Here is a 15,462-nt window from a genome sequence, read left to right as displayed (position 1 = left end):
TCGGTTAAGCGTCCGACTTTCGCTTAGGTCATGATCTCGCGGTTCGTGGGTTCGAGCCCCGCGTCGGGCTCTGTGCTGACTGCCAGCTCAGAGCCTGGAGCCTGTTTCAGTCTGTGACTCCCTCTCTCTCTGACCCTCCCCTGCTCATGCTGTCTCTCTCTCTCTCCTAGAAATGAATAAAACATTTAAAAAAAAAAAAAGGGATCTGTCTCTGCCATCTTGCAGTTTGTTTTCTATATGTCTTACATAGTTTGGTCCCTTGATTCCTCCAATCTTACCCTCTTTTATGTTTAATTTTTTTTGCATGCCATTTCTGTTCCCTCATTTCCTTTTCTGTATATTTTAAAGTTATGTTCTTAGTGTCTAGCTGAGGGATTACAATTAATCTTAAATTGGCAATAATCTAGTTTAATCAACATTAATATACTTATAACTGTTGTTTTAAAATTCTGTCTTTTAAATCATAAAGGGAACAAAAAGTTGTTACAAAGCAAAAATAAAGCAATACTGGCTTTTAAATTTAAAAAAAATTTTAATGTTTACTTATTTTTGAGAGAGACAGAGGATGAGTGGGGGAGGGGCAAAGAGAGAGGGACACACAGAATCCAAGGCAGTCTAGGCTCTGAGATGTCAGCGCAGAGACTGATGTAAGGCTCGAGCTCACACACCATTGAGATCATGATCTGAGCTAAAGTCTGGCACCTAACTGAATGAGCCACCCAGGTGCCCAAGCAATATTGGCTTTTATATTTCCCTGTGTGGTTACCTTAACTGGTCTTTATTATTTTTAAATTTCTGAGTTACTGTCTAATGTCCTTTCATTTCAGCCTAAAGAACTCCATTTGGCATTTTTTGTAGGGTAGAACTATGAGCAATAAACGTTCTCAGCTTTTGAATGTCCTAATTTCTCTTTCTGGGACTTCCATTACGCATCATACTTGATGGTGTCTCTCATTTACCTTGGGCTCTGCTCATTTTTAGTCACTCTTTTTGCATTCTGTTCCTCTGACAGGACAGTATCAGCTAACCTAAGTTCTGTGATTTTTCTATCTCCCTTCTCAACTCTACTGTTGAACTGTTCCCAGTGAATTTTTTATTCAGTTTCTATACTTTACAAGCTCAATTATTATTACTTGCTTCCTTTCTATGATTCTTATTTCTTTGTGGGTATTCTCTATTTATTAATGCATTGTTCACCCTGTTTCCTATAGTTCTTTGTCTACAGGTTCATTTAGCTCTTTGAGCATATTTAAGACAGTTGATTTAAAGTCTTTATCTAATAAGTGCAATGCCTAGGTTTCCTCAGAGATAGTGTCTGTCCTTCTTTTTCTTCTATTGATGGGTCACTTATTCCTGATTATTGGTATGCCATGCAGTTGTTTTATTAAAGAATGAACATTTTAAATATTATAATGGGGTAATTCTGAAAGCCAGATTCTCCCTATATCCCAGTGTTGGGTGTGGTCTACCTTGTTGAGGACTATAGTCATTAGCGTTCAGTGATTTTTTTTCCCAAAGTGTTGTTTTGCAAAGGTTGTGTTCTCTGTCACGTGTCATCATTGAAATTTCTGTTCTACTACCTAAATAGTCAACAAGACTAAAGACTAAAGAGAATTCTTTGAATGCTGGAAGCAAAAAGAATGAAAAAACAAAGCACAAAACACAGTGTCCTAATGTTTGCAGATTGGCTCTGAGCTGGGGACCTCCTTTAATTTTTAGCTAGACCTCCTACATCTCTGCCTTGACTTTCACTACTTCACTGCATGGGGCACAAAGATCAGCAAGAGGTACAAGCCAACTCAAGTCTTTTCCAAGCATATGTCTGGCCTGGGCATGGGTGCTGCACTCTGGATTTCCAGGTATATGCAACGGTTCTTCAAAGCTTCTATACCTGAAATGTCTTTTCTCCAAAGTCTCTTCCCTTCTAGGCTTTTTAGTCTGTCTACTGCCTGTCCCATTTGCACTCGCTTGGCCCAATGAGAACAAGTACTGTATGTCTTTAAATCTTTCCAATAGATGATACCTGGGTACAATCTCCTCAAGCCAGTATCCAGGTTGAAGATTGGCTCATGACTGTAGGCTCCTCTTTTATACTCTTGAAGACTGGAATAATGCCTGACATTCAGTCACTACACAATGAATATAATTACTGCATGGACCTATAATGTTTAGGCAATACAAAGAACATAAAAAATAATATCATAACCTCATTTTTAGCACTTTAGCACTTACGTTCTGGTTGTTTTTCATTAGGTGTTATAGATCGCACAAAATCTTGTGGGGTCATAAACACTTCAGATTCACCAGGTTCATTGATTACTTTCAAGGTGGCAAAATATCGGAAGATTTTGTCTGGTGTGGAATATGCTCGAATCCTATTCTCATACTCCATCACCTGAAATTAGAAATTCAGAGTGTTATTATATTAAGCAATTCTCATTTTCATACAGATTCTATCTTACTTTTGGAGTTATTTTATTATATCTTTTTTTCTATAACTGAATTTTTTTATATTAGGCATAAACTAGAATTTCAAAAACTTTTCAACCTTTCCCCTTTGATATAACTGGAATTCATATTCCAGTTGAGGAAATGCTTAACTTTTGTTTAGAAATTTTTGCAAATAGTTTTCTAATTTCTTAAATCACTGAAAGCCACAAATTTGAAAATATCATATAATAATTCAGTATAATGACATATATATGGAAGCCTATAGATAGATTCCTAAATACTAAATTTTTAAAAAGGATTTAATTTCTTAATTAAATGTAATTTCTTAAATCTTAAAACAAGACAAAATTGAGAGTTCATAGGTTTAAACAGCTAATAGTTTTTCAAACACAATGTACATTAAATAACAACATTAAAAAAATAAAATTACACAACATGGAAACTCAATTAACAAGTCTGAAGCAAAAAGCCTTTTACTTTTGACTATAAAATTAAGAAAACTGCTGCAAATCCTTTATATGCACCATATTTATTTTTATTTTATTTTTTTAAAAAATGATATTATTTAGAGAGAGAGAGTGTGTGTGTGTGTTACATGAATGAGGGAGGGTAAGAGAGAAAGAGAATCCAAAGCAGGGAGCACACTGATGCTACGGCTCAATCTCACCAACCATGAGATCAGGATTTGAGCCAAAATTCAGAGTTGCATGCTTAACCGACTGAGCCACCCAGGCACCCCTACATACTCCATATTTAGAAAATAGCAGAGTTGGGAAGAATACAAGTAAATACCTGAATAGTAACAAAATCAAATATGGCATATATTAAACTAAACGAGTATAATTTTAATAGGCCCATTTTTTAATCTGGCATCTAAGCTGTGATTCTATGGCAACATAGAAACACTGTAATTCTTCATAATCTTCTTTTACAAATGTAGGTATAAGAAAAATCTTTTTTAACAAAATACCAGCTACAAAGCACTCTGGTGAAAAGATCTCTCTTGTACCTGAATTTTAGATGTAGAGATAGCTAAAAATAAATAGTAGCTTATAAATAACTAGTAGGAAATGTGTGAAGGCAATACAATCTAAAAATCCAATAGTTCAATGTCTAAAAAGCAATTTGCTAATATTAAAAAAAATTAATGTTCTTAATTCGCCATGTTAACACAACTAACACTGTACCTGCCACTCCTGAATAAATGGTCTCTTTGAGATCACTGACTACAGCATTCAAGAGTGGTCTTAATTCCACTACCTGATATGCTTTCAGCAACTAGGAAAGGACCTCTAATTTATAACTATACATGAGAGAAATCTTCCAAGGCTAATATGATTAAAATCTGAGTACTGTTCATCAAAACATTTTGCATTGTGGCAAACACACTAAGCCTTAGGACATCGATACAAGTCTTAAATCAAAGGCACTTTATATTATATAACAACTACCTGCTGGATAATACTGGCTTATAGAAGCAATTTCTTCTTATAGAAAAAATAACTTTAGGACATCAGTATTCTTTTTTTAAAAAAATTTTTAATTTTTTTTTTAATTAACTTCTGAGAGACAGAGAGAGACAGCGTGAACAGGGGAGGGTCAGAGAGAGAGGGAGACACAGAATCTGAAGCAGGTTCCAGGCTCTGAGCTGTCAGCACACAGCCCGACACGATGCTCGAACCCACGAACCGTGAGATCATGACCTGAGCCAAAGTCAGACTCCCAACGGAGTGAGCCACCCAGGCGCCCCTAGGACATCTGTATTCTTGTTCTTCTTAACAACAACAAAAATAATCAGTTTGTAATGTTTAGGGCATAAGCTGTAGCTACTGCCAAAGATGTTTTTGTGAACTAAAAACTTAAAGACAGAAAGACAACAACTTAAAAGTCAATAATTTTCAGAGTCAAAACCAGATTTGTTGGTTGTTGCAAGTCCCTAAATTATATTGCTGAATATTATTAGTTTTGGTTTGAAACAATAGGTCAAGGAAAGTAATAGACTTTTCGCATTCTCATACTGTTATAGTTTAATACAGACATACTGTATAGTACTTAGTTTACTTTTTTCACTTAGCAATGTATCTTGGAGATCACATCATAACAAATGATATAAATGATATAAAGCAGTCTCCTTTTAAGTGGCTATATTCAAAGGAATTCTAACAAACTGTTTCATAAAGCATTTGGAATACAGCACCTAAGATAAGAAAGGCTTAGAAGCCAAGATATATAGAAAACTGTTGAAGGATTTTGAGATGGTTAGCCTGGAGAAAAGATTTACTAAGGTAATTATAATAGTTACATTCAATCATTTACTTAAACTGGAACTTCATGTTAAGACAGTTTTCTTCAATAAAACTGCTTGTCCTAAAATCAGCTCTAGGGTTTAATTTTGGCACAATGCCTAAGGAAAACCAAGACTATAATATCTTGAGGTCAAGTGAATGCAAGTAACTGTGAACCCCTCCGGTGGGCCCTGATGTCAGAACTCATGTAAGCTTTGAATTCAGACTGCAGCCAGACCTTGGAAAAGATAGCAGGCAGAAAGATCTTGTAAATAAATTAGTGTCTGGCACACTTTCTTTCAAGAGGTGATTTATAACACCCAATCTGTACCCCAATAGCTGTCTTCCATGTTAAGAACTCCCTCTTTCTTTCCATCTAGTGAATTTCTGGCCATCCATAATAACAGTAATCTATTATAGGATGACCTCTTGAAGTTCTATGAAATTCCAAGCTCTATGACACCAGTCTCACTGAATATAAAGCAAATTAATTTTTGGCAGCAAAATTAAGGAAACTGCCTAATTAGAGGAACAAAAAGAAAAGAGAATGAAAAGAATGAAGATAGCTTAAGGGACTATAGCACATCATCAAATGTCCAAAATATACATTAAAAAGGTCCCAGAAGGAAAAAGAATGAGAGAAAGAGGCAGGAAACTTATTCAAAGAAACGATGACTGAAAATGTCCCCAATCTGGAGAAAGAAACAGACATGGAGACCTAGGAAACTCAGAGTTCTAAACATGATGAATCCAAAGAAACACACATTGAGACACATTACAGAGTTTTCCAGGAAAATAAAAGCTAAAGGAGTTCATCAACACTAGATCACTCTTACAAGAAATGTTAAAGGTAATCTCTGAACCTGGGGTGCCTGGCTGGCTCAACTGGTAGAGTATGTGGCTCTGGATCTCAGGGTCATGAGTTTGAGCCCCATGTTGGGCACAGAGATTACTTAAACTTAATTTTTATGAACTTTATAAAAAATATTTTTGAGAGAGAGAATATGAATGGGGGAAGTGTAGAGATGGGGGGTGGGGGGGCAGAGGATTCAAAGCAGGCTCCACACTAACAGCAGAAAGCCCAACATGGACATTGAACTCATAAGCCCTGAGATCACGACCTGAGCTAAAGTTGGATTCTCAACTGAGTGAGCCACCCAGGTGCCCCAATAAACTTATTTTTTTAAAGGTAATTCCTGAACCCAAAAGAGACAGCAGTATCAGCAAAACCTATAAAAATGTAAAACTCACTGGTGAAGGTAAATATATAGTTAATTTCAGAACACTCTAGTTTTGTAATGGTGGTGGGTAAATCACTTCTCACTAGCATGGGGATTTTTTAAGAAGTATTAAACATAACTTTAATAATCTGTAAATGGATAAACAATGTAAAAAGATATAAGCTGTGATATTAAAAACATAAAATATTGGAGGTGTATAAAGGTAGAGCTTTTGTATACATTAGAAGTTAAACTGTTATCAGCTTAAAATACTGGTACAAGATATTTTATGTAAGACCCATGGTAATCATAAAGTAAAAACCTATACCAGATACACAAAAGGTGAAAAGAAAAAAAATCTAAGCACACTATTACAGAAAATGATCAAGTCACAAAGGAAGAGAACAAGAAAGGAAAAAAAGGGTAAAGGAATTACAAAACACTCAGGAAACAAATAATAAAATGCAATAGTAAACCCATTTCTATCAATAGTAAACCCATTTCTATCAATAATTACTTTAAATGTAATGGATTAAATCTTGCAAAGAAACAGAATGGTGAAATAAAAAAAAAAAAAAAAAAAAAAAAAAAAAAAAAAACCAAAAAAAAAAAAAAAAAAAAAAAAAAAAAAAAACAATACCCAACTATATACTGTACTACAAGAGGCTCATTTCAGCTTTTAGGACACACACAGGCTGAAGTGAAGTTGATGGAAAAAGATATTCCATGCCAATGGAAGCCAAGAGAAAACAGGGGTAGCTATATTACCAAATAAAATACATTTTAAGTCAAAGACTATAACAAGAGACAATGAAGAGAATAATATAATAATAAAAGGTCAATTCATAAATAGAGTGTAAGATTTCTACATAGTTATGCCTCCAACATAGAGAACCTAAATATATAAAGCAAAATTGACCAGAACTGGAGGGGAAAATACACAGCATTATTTATAATAGCCAAATTATGGAAGCAACCCAAGTCTCCATTGATAGATGAATGGATAAGGAAGATGTGGTATACATATAGCAGCAATAAAAAAGAATGACATCTTGCCTTTTGCAACAACATGGATGGGTCTAGAGGGTAAAATGCTAAGTGAACCAAGTCAATCAGAGAAAGACAAATACCATAAGATTTTCACTCATATCTGGAAAGGAAAAAAGAGACAAAAAAACCAGACTCTTAAATATAAAGAACTGATAGTTACCAGAAAGAAGGGGGGTGGGGAGATGGGTTAAACAAGTGATGGTGATTAAGGAGTACACTTGCTTTGATGAGCACTGGGTGATATATGGAATTGTTAAATTACTATATTGTACACTGAAAACTAATATAACTGTGTGTTAACTAACTGGAATTAAAATAAAAACTTTAAAAGACAAAATAAAATAAGAAGCAAAACCAAATACAACCCCACAAAAACCAATTCAGTTAAACAGGCAGAATGACCTAAATAGATATTTTTACAAGGAGGACATCCAAATGACCAACAGATATATGAAGAGATGCTCGACATCACTAACTATCAGGAAAATGCAAATTAAAACCACAAGGAGATATCACGTCACACCTAGTAGATGGTTATCAACAAAAAGAGAAAAGATAACAAGTATAGATGATGATATGGAAAAAAGGGAACCTTTTTGCACTGTTGGTGGGAAACTAAATTGGTTTAGGGAAAATAGCATGGAGGTTCCTCAAGAAATTAAAAATAGAACTACAACATCATTCAGAAAACCCACTTCTGGGTATATAGCCAAAGGAAACTAAATCAGTACACTGAAGAGATATCTGTTCTGCCACATTCATTACTAGTCACAATAGCCCAAGGTAGGGAAACAACCAATACAGGTCATGGAATCTCTAGGGACTCCATATAGCCAAAACAATTTTGAAAAAAGAAGAATAAAGTTGGAGGACTACTACATCCTCATTTTAAAACTTAATACAAAAAAAAGAAAACCCACAGTTATCAAAAGAATGTGATACTGACATAAAGACAGATATACAGACCAATGGAATAGAATAGAGCCAGAAATATGCCCTCACATATATGGTCAAATGATTTTTGACAAAGGAGAAACAACCATTTAATGGATAAAGGATAGTCTTTTCAAGTGCTGGGAAAAATTGGTATCCACATGCAAAAAAAAAAATGTTAACCCTTATCTAACCCCACATTAAAAAATTAACTTGGATCAAAGACCAAAATGAAAGACCTAAAATTATAAAACTTATAGAAGAAAACAAAAAAAGCTTTATGACATTAGATTTGACAACAATTTCTTGGATATGATACGAGACACACAAGCAACAAAGGAAAAAAAGACAATGTGGACTTCATCAAAGTTTTTAAATTTTCTGCATCAAAAGATATCAACAGAGTAAAGAGGTAATCCAGAGAATGAGAAGAAATTATTGCAAACCATATATCTGATAAGGAGTTAACAAACAGATTATATAAAGAACCCCCTAAAACTCAACAATTAAAAAAAAACAAAAATGGAGTTTAAAAATGGGCAAAGGAGGTGAACAGACATTTCTCCAAAGAAGATATACAGCTGACCACTAAGCACATGCAGAGCTGTTCAACATCACTGATCATCATGGAAACGCAAATGAAAACTATACTGAGATATCACTTCACATCTGTTAGGATGACTAATATAAGAAGAACAGAATATAACAAGCATTGGCAAAGACATGAGAAAAGTAAAACCCTTGCTAGGGCAATGCAAAATGGCACATCACCATAGAAAACAGTATGGGCTTCCATAAGAAAATTAAAAATAGGATTACCATATGATCTCGTAATTTCACTTCAGAGTGTATACCCAAAGAACAGAAAGCAAGGTCTCAGATATCTGTACACCTACATTCACGGCATCATTTTTCACAGCAGCTACAATGTGGAAGCAATCCAAGTATTCAACAATGGATGAATGGATCAGCAAAATGTGGTAAATACGTACCCTGGAATATTGTTCAGCCCCCAAAAGTAGGAAATTCTGACACATGCTAAAACATGATGAACCTTGAAGACTTTACATGAAGTGCAATAAACCAGTCAGAAAAATACAAATACTGCATGATTCCACTGGTATGAGTTTTTTTTAGCATTCAAAATCATGGACAGAAAGTAGAATGGTAGTTGCCAGGGGCTGGGGGAAGAGAGTAGTAAAGAGTTACTATTTAATAGGTATATATTTTTAGTTTTAGAAAACAAAAACAGTTTTGGTGATAGATGGTGAGACAATGATTACACTCTATGATGAACTGTATACTTAAAAATTGGTAATGTGGTAAAAGTTTTGTTTTTTAAATTTTTTAAATGTTTGTTTTTGAGAGAGACAGACACAGAGTGTGAGCAGGGGAGGGGCAGAAAGAGATGAAGACAGAATCTGAAGCAGGCTCCAGGCTCTGAGCTGTCAGCACGGAGCCCAACACAGGGCTTGAACTCACAAATCATGAGATCATGACCTGAGCCAAAGTCAGATGCTTAACCAACTGAGCCACCCAGGTGCCCCTAATTTTTTTTAATGTTTATTTATTTTTGAGGGGGGGAGCAAATGAGTGAGTAGGGAGGGGCAGAGAGAAATGAAGACAGAATCTGAAGCAGGCTCCAGGCTCTGAGTTGGCAGCACAGAGACCAATAAATGTTATGACTTAACTGTTTTATCACCATAAAAAAAAATTGGAAGAAAAAGAAAAGAGACTCTAGGAGGTTAGAAGAACTCATGAGAAAAACTCTTAACAGGTATGTACACCTGGGTGGCTCAGTCAGTTGAATACCCGAATCTTGATTTCAGCTCAGATCATGATCCTAGGGTTGTGGGATCAAGCTCCACACTGACTGTGGAACATGCTTAGGATTCTCTCTTTCTCTCTACCTGGCTTACGTTCTTTCTCTCTAATAAAATAAAAATATATAACAGAATAGCACAAGATATGCAGCATAGGTTGTGAAGATCCAAGATACATTTAAGACGAGTTGCTAAGGAAATAAATGACAGTGAAGCAATAGTAAGCAGTACATGAGAATTTTTCAGAATTCAGGACTTAAAGTTCCAGAGGGAATAATAAAGTTAAAAATTTTTAAATTAAAAATCAATCAAATGAAACTAGATAAAAAATATAAATATTAAATAAAAGAGAGAAGCATGTACAACAATAGTATAGAATAAACTGAGTAACAGCTCTTTGCACCTGAAAATTTTTGTTAATTAACAATAAAACACGCAAAACCACTAGGCTATGCATGGCATCAATAAATCACAAACTAAGGGCAATGGTTTACCTCTGAAGAAGAAAAACAAAATGGGATTGGGGAAAGTATACAGAAATGTATTTTTTTTTAAGTTTATTTATTTTTGAGAGAGAGTGCGTATGTAATCAAGGGAGACACAAAGAGAAAGGGAGACAGAGAATCCCAAGTAGGCTCTGCACTAACAGTGCAGAGCCCAATGTGGGGCTTGAATCAACAAACTGTGAGATCATGACCCGAACCAAAATCAAGTCAGACACTTAACTGCTTGTGCCACCAAGATGCCCCAGGAATGTATTTTTTATATTCATTTGGTTTCTTAAAAAAAAAAAAAACTGAAGCAAATATAGTCACATGTTAAAACTTGACAAAGATGAGTGATGGATACATGATGTTCATTACAGTAGTCTCTATTTCTTTCTACTGGAAATATGACACAAAAATCAAGAGAATATAAAAGATCAAAACCAAAAGTTTAAGTGAAAAGTAAGGATGAGCCTGTGGAAGATGGGGCAGTTTGGTACTGCAGGAAAAGAATGTGAATGGGAAAAACAAAAACAAAAACAAACCCCAAAAACCAAAATCCTAAACAAAAATGCTCAAAAATGCAATTTATTATTTTATTAAAGATGGAAAAATCTTTAACATGTCCATGGAGACTATGTAAAAAATGAAAAGACAAACAGCAGCTGAGAAAACAGGCAGAGGAAAAAATAAGTGTTGAAACAGGTTGTTAGGGAAACAGGATAACACGTGGAATGCTTATCTCTAAATAGGGCAAACAGAGCTCTTCCACTAAGACTTCACTGAAAGAATTATTTCAGAAAGAGATTAGAAAGGTTTTATAGCCATGGGAGCTACAAATTAAGTAAAGTACAATGATCGAGCTTTCATTTTTATCTGGGAAGTATGACATATGGTCATTGCTGAGCAGAAAGCAGGAGAAGAAAATGGAAAGTTCAAAAATAAATGCTTATTTCGATAATTTTTGCTCTATTTTGTAAAATGGAAAGTTTGACTTTATAAATGAAATTGCTGGCACAAGGTGAGTCTGAACTTTCTTCTAATTCACTCAGGGCAAAAGATTAAATAAATGTATCATTATGGAAACACCGATAGCTGACACTTAATTTGTAATACATAATTTTTGTTCAAATTCACTTCAACCAGAAATGGATTTGAGGGAACCCTTGGTGGCTCAGTTGGTTAAGTGTCCACCTTAATCATGATCTCATGAGTTTGAGCCTGCATGGGGCTCGGTGCTGATAGCTCAGAGCCCGAAGCCTACTTCAGATTCTGTGTCTCCCTCTCTCTCTGCTCCTCCCCCACCCATGCTCTATCTCTCTCAAAAATAAATAAAATATCTAAAAATTTTTCATAAAACATGGATTTGAGAAATTAAAAGACTTATTAATTAATTTACTTATTCATTTATTTATTTAGAGAGTGAGTGAGTGAGTGAGCACAAGCAGAACAGGGGCAGAAGGGGTGGGAGAGAGAATCTGAAGCAGGTTCCATAACCAGCGCAGTGGGCCTGGATGTGGGGCTTGATTCCACCAATGTGAGATCATGAACTGAGCTGAAATCAAGAATCAGACGCCTAACTGACTGAGACACCAGGGCGTTCCAGAGAAATGTAAAGGTATATTTAATAACTTCATCTAAACAAATATACAGAAGATCCAAATCTCTCAAAGGAACTCTTCTTGCAAATCCATTCCACACACATGCAACACACAAATAACTCAAATTATCTTGCTGTCTTTATTAGCCAAATTTTAGCAAGTGAAGGCAATTCCCTGAATTTCAATGTTGCAAAATGTCTACGAAATTCATCCTTTTTAAAAAAATTTTTTTAATGTTTTTAATTTATTTCTGAGAGAAAGACAGCATGAGCAAGGGAGGGTCACAGAGAAAGGTAGATACAGAATCTGAAGCAGGCCCCAGGCTCTGACCTAGCTGTCAGCACAGAGCCCGACGCGGGGCTCGAACCCACGAACCATTAGATCATGGCCTGAGCTCAAGTCGGGACGCTTAACTGACTGAGCCACCCAGGCGCCCCTAAGAAATTCATCCTTTTAACTTTTCATCACTCATGTCTGCTGAATTCAAATGTTCAATATCAAAGGCATTACTATACCAGAATTGAAATTTTTCTGAGGTAGAGTTCTATAACAGCAGGTTGTATTAAAAATATAAAATGTTGAAGTCATTTAGTTTATGCTACCATCAAAATTAGTTGAATTTTTGGAAATATTTGTATATTTCCAAAAAGATGTTAATTCTGCCTTCTCATCATCAATCAGTCGTTCCAAAGTCTCAATATATACTAGAACATTTAGTATCTGAAAGAGCTGGAAAGTATGAACCAACTTAGGTAGTTAAAAAAGGGAAAGTATATGCAAATTCTGCAAATACAAATTCTAGATCTTTTCACTATCCCCATTAACTTCACATTTCAAGATTACCTTTGTCTTAGAACATGATAGCAAATAGCAAATATGAACCATCTGAAATAAATGACAAAAGAGACTCAATGGCATTTTTCTAATTTACAATTAACTACAGTTCTGATTAATTTCTAAGACTGTGTTCCATACTTTTCTGTCTCTGAATCCAGAACGTTTCTTCTTTTTCTCTTCTGGTTGAGGCTCAGTGCAAATACCTGAAGCCTTTTTTTCATCATTACAAACTTCCCCTTCATCTTTATTCTTCCCTTTATCACCAACTTCACTCTTTAGGTTGTTTACAGATGGTGGAGATTCTGCAAGAGCCCTAGATATGCAAAAAAAAATAAATTTGCATTAATCCAGAAATAAGTATTTTCAGGTACAGTTTAGCAGGAGCAACAGCAATGAAATTTGCAAAAAGTTCTACATGAAGAGGTTCCTCAAAAAGTTAAAAACAGAACTATCATATGACCCAGCAATCCCACTTCTGGTTTTATATCCCGAAGAATTGAAAGCAGAGTCATGAAGAGATTTTTGCACATTCATGTTAACAGCAGTATTATTCACAACAGCTAAAATGTTTGAGCAACTGGGATGTTCATCAACAGATGAGTGGATAGAGATAATATGGCGTGTATGTGTATATATATATATATATACAAGAGAAAAATATTCAGCTTTAAAATGAAGCGGATGATACCAAAAGCACAGGCAACAAAAAGCAAAGAGACAAGCAGGATATGTGAAACTACAAAGCTTCACTACAGCGAAAGAAACAATTAACAAAATGGAAAGGCAACCTACGAAATGGGAGAAAATACTTGCAAACCGTATTTTAATAAAGGGCCAATATTCAAAATATAGAGAAGTCTTATAACATAATAGCAAAAAAACCCAAAAACAAAAACATCCAAATAGCCTGATTAAAAAAGGAGCAAACATGGAAAGAGCCTAAGTGTCCATCAACAGATGAATGGATCAAGAAGATGTGGTTTATCTATACCATGGAATACTACATGGCAATGAGAAACAATGAAATCTGGCCATGTGTAGCAACCTGGATGGACCTTGAGGGTGTTATGCTGAGCGAAATAAGTCAGGCAGAGAAGGACAAATATCATATGTTTGCACGTATAGGAGGATTAGGAGGAACTTGACGGAGGACCAAGGGGGAGAAGAAGGGCAGAAATGGTGGGGGAAAGGGCGAGAGGCAAACCATGAGAGACTCTTGAATGCTGACAAAAACTGAGGACTGATGGATGTCGGGGGGAGGAGGGATGGGCATGGAGGAGGACACTTGTGGGGATGAGCACTGAGTGTTATGTGGAAACTAATTTGACAATAAACTATTTGTAAAAAATAAAATAAAATAAAATAAAAAAGTACAGAAGAAAGAAAAAAAAAGGAGCAAAGGAAGTGAAGAGACACTTCTCAAAAGAAGATACATAAATGGCCAACATATACATGATAAATGTGCTCAACATCAATAATCATCAGGGAAATGAAAATTAAAACTGCAATGAGATATTCCCTCACACCTGGTAGGATGGCTTTGATTTAAAAAGAAAAGAAAAGGTAACAAATGTAGGTGAGGATGTGAAGAAAAGGGATCCATGGTACACTGTTGGTCAGAATGTAAAGTCATACAACCACTATGGAAAACAGAATGGAAGATCCTCAAAACAAACAAACAAACAAAAAATGAAACAATAGAACTGTCAAATGATTCACAAATCCCACTTGGGGTATATATCCAAAGGAAATGAAATCAGGATCTTAGATATCTGTATTTCCATGTTCACCGAAGCATTATTCAGAGTAGTGAAGGCATGGAAGCAACCTAAATGCCTATCAGTCAAAAAATATATAAAATGTGGGGGCACCTGGCTTGCTCAGTTGGTGGAGCATGTAACTCTTGATCTCTGGGTTATAAGCTCGAGTCCCACACTGGGTGTAGAGATTACTTTTAAAAATTTTAAAAAACAAACAAACCCAGAAATAAATAAAATGTGTATGTGTGTATCCCCCACCCACAGGCATACTATTCCTGCATCAAAAAAGGAAGGAAATCTTGCCATCTGTGGCAACACAGATGAGCCTAGAGGGCATTATGCTAAGTGAACTAAGCCAAACAGAGAAGAACAAGTACTATATTATACCACTTACATTATGAATATAAAAGAGTCAACGTCATAGAGGCAGAGAATGGAATGGTGCTTTCCATGGGCTGGGGGAGTGGGAAACGGGGAGATATTAGCCAAAGGGTGCAAATATTTAGTTACACAGAGTAAATAAGTCTTAGAGATATACTGAACACCATCGTGCCTATAGTAAACAAAACTGTATTGTATACTTAGATCTTTGCTAAGAGTGATCTTCTGTTAAGTGTTTTATCACTAAAGCAACCTATCATAATAACAAATTAGAGCGTGGGAGAAAACTTGTAAAGGTGATAGCTTTATGGCATACATTGTAATGATGGTTCACAGGTATATACTTATCTACAACTCCTCAAGTTGTATATATTAGTTATGTACAACTTTTTGTATGTCAAAAAAAATTTTTTTAAGTAATTCAGAAAAAAACTAAAAATGAAAGTATATCATACCGCATGCTACAACATGGTTGAAATTTGAGGACATTATGTGAGGTGAAATGAACCAAAAGAAGAAATACTGTATTATGATCCCAATTATATGAGATATCTAACAGAGTCTATTTCACAGAGACAGAAAATAGAATGATGTAACCAGGGGCTGCGGGGGGGGGGGGGGGGGGGGGGGGGGGGG

At 35.4% G+C, this 15,462-nt stretch overlaps 1 protein-coding gene and 1 long non-coding RNA gene across 7 annotated transcripts in view; one reads left to right on the top strand and one right to left on the bottom strand.

Annotated features, from left to right (window-relative positions):
- Positions 1-15,462, bottom strand: part of MICU1 (mitochondrial calcium uptake 1) — a 195,528-nt gene that overhangs the window by 157,123 nt on the left and 22,943 nt on the right. For all 6 annotated transcript variants that reach the window (XM_039255575.1, XM_039255569.1, XM_039255571.1 and 3 more), the window contains exons 2-3: positions 12,824-12,998; positions 2,233-2,395 (exon numbers count right to left, since the gene is read on the bottom strand). In XM_039255575.1, the coding sequence (XP_039111506.1) occupies positions 2,233-2,395; positions 12,824-12,998 (338 nt within the window). The remainder of the gene's footprint in view (positions 1-2,232; positions 2,396-12,823; positions 12,999-15,462) is intronic.
- LOC120247587 overlaps positions 1-15,462 on the top strand; it is a 21,251-nt gene that overhangs the window by 3,289 nt on the left and 2,500 nt on the right. The window contains exons 2-3 of the long non-coding RNA XR_005532359.1: positions 2,807-2,813; positions 13,037-13,042. This is a non-coding gene — a long non-coding RNA (uncharacterized LOC120247587). The remainder of the gene's footprint in view (positions 1-2,806; positions 2,814-13,036; positions 13,043-15,462) is intronic.

Source organism: Hyaena hyaena, unplaced genomic scaffold (genome assembly GCF_003009895.1).
Source record: "Hyaena hyaena isolate Hyena2069 unplaced genomic scaffold, ASM300989v1 scaffold_531, whole genome shotgun sequence".
Lineage (NCBI taxonomy): Eukaryota > Metazoa > Chordata > Mammalia > Carnivora > Hyaenidae > Hyaena > Hyaena hyaena.
The sequence above is the reverse complement of the archived record's forward strand: the minus strand, read 5'-3'. Positions and strand labels throughout refer to the sequence as shown.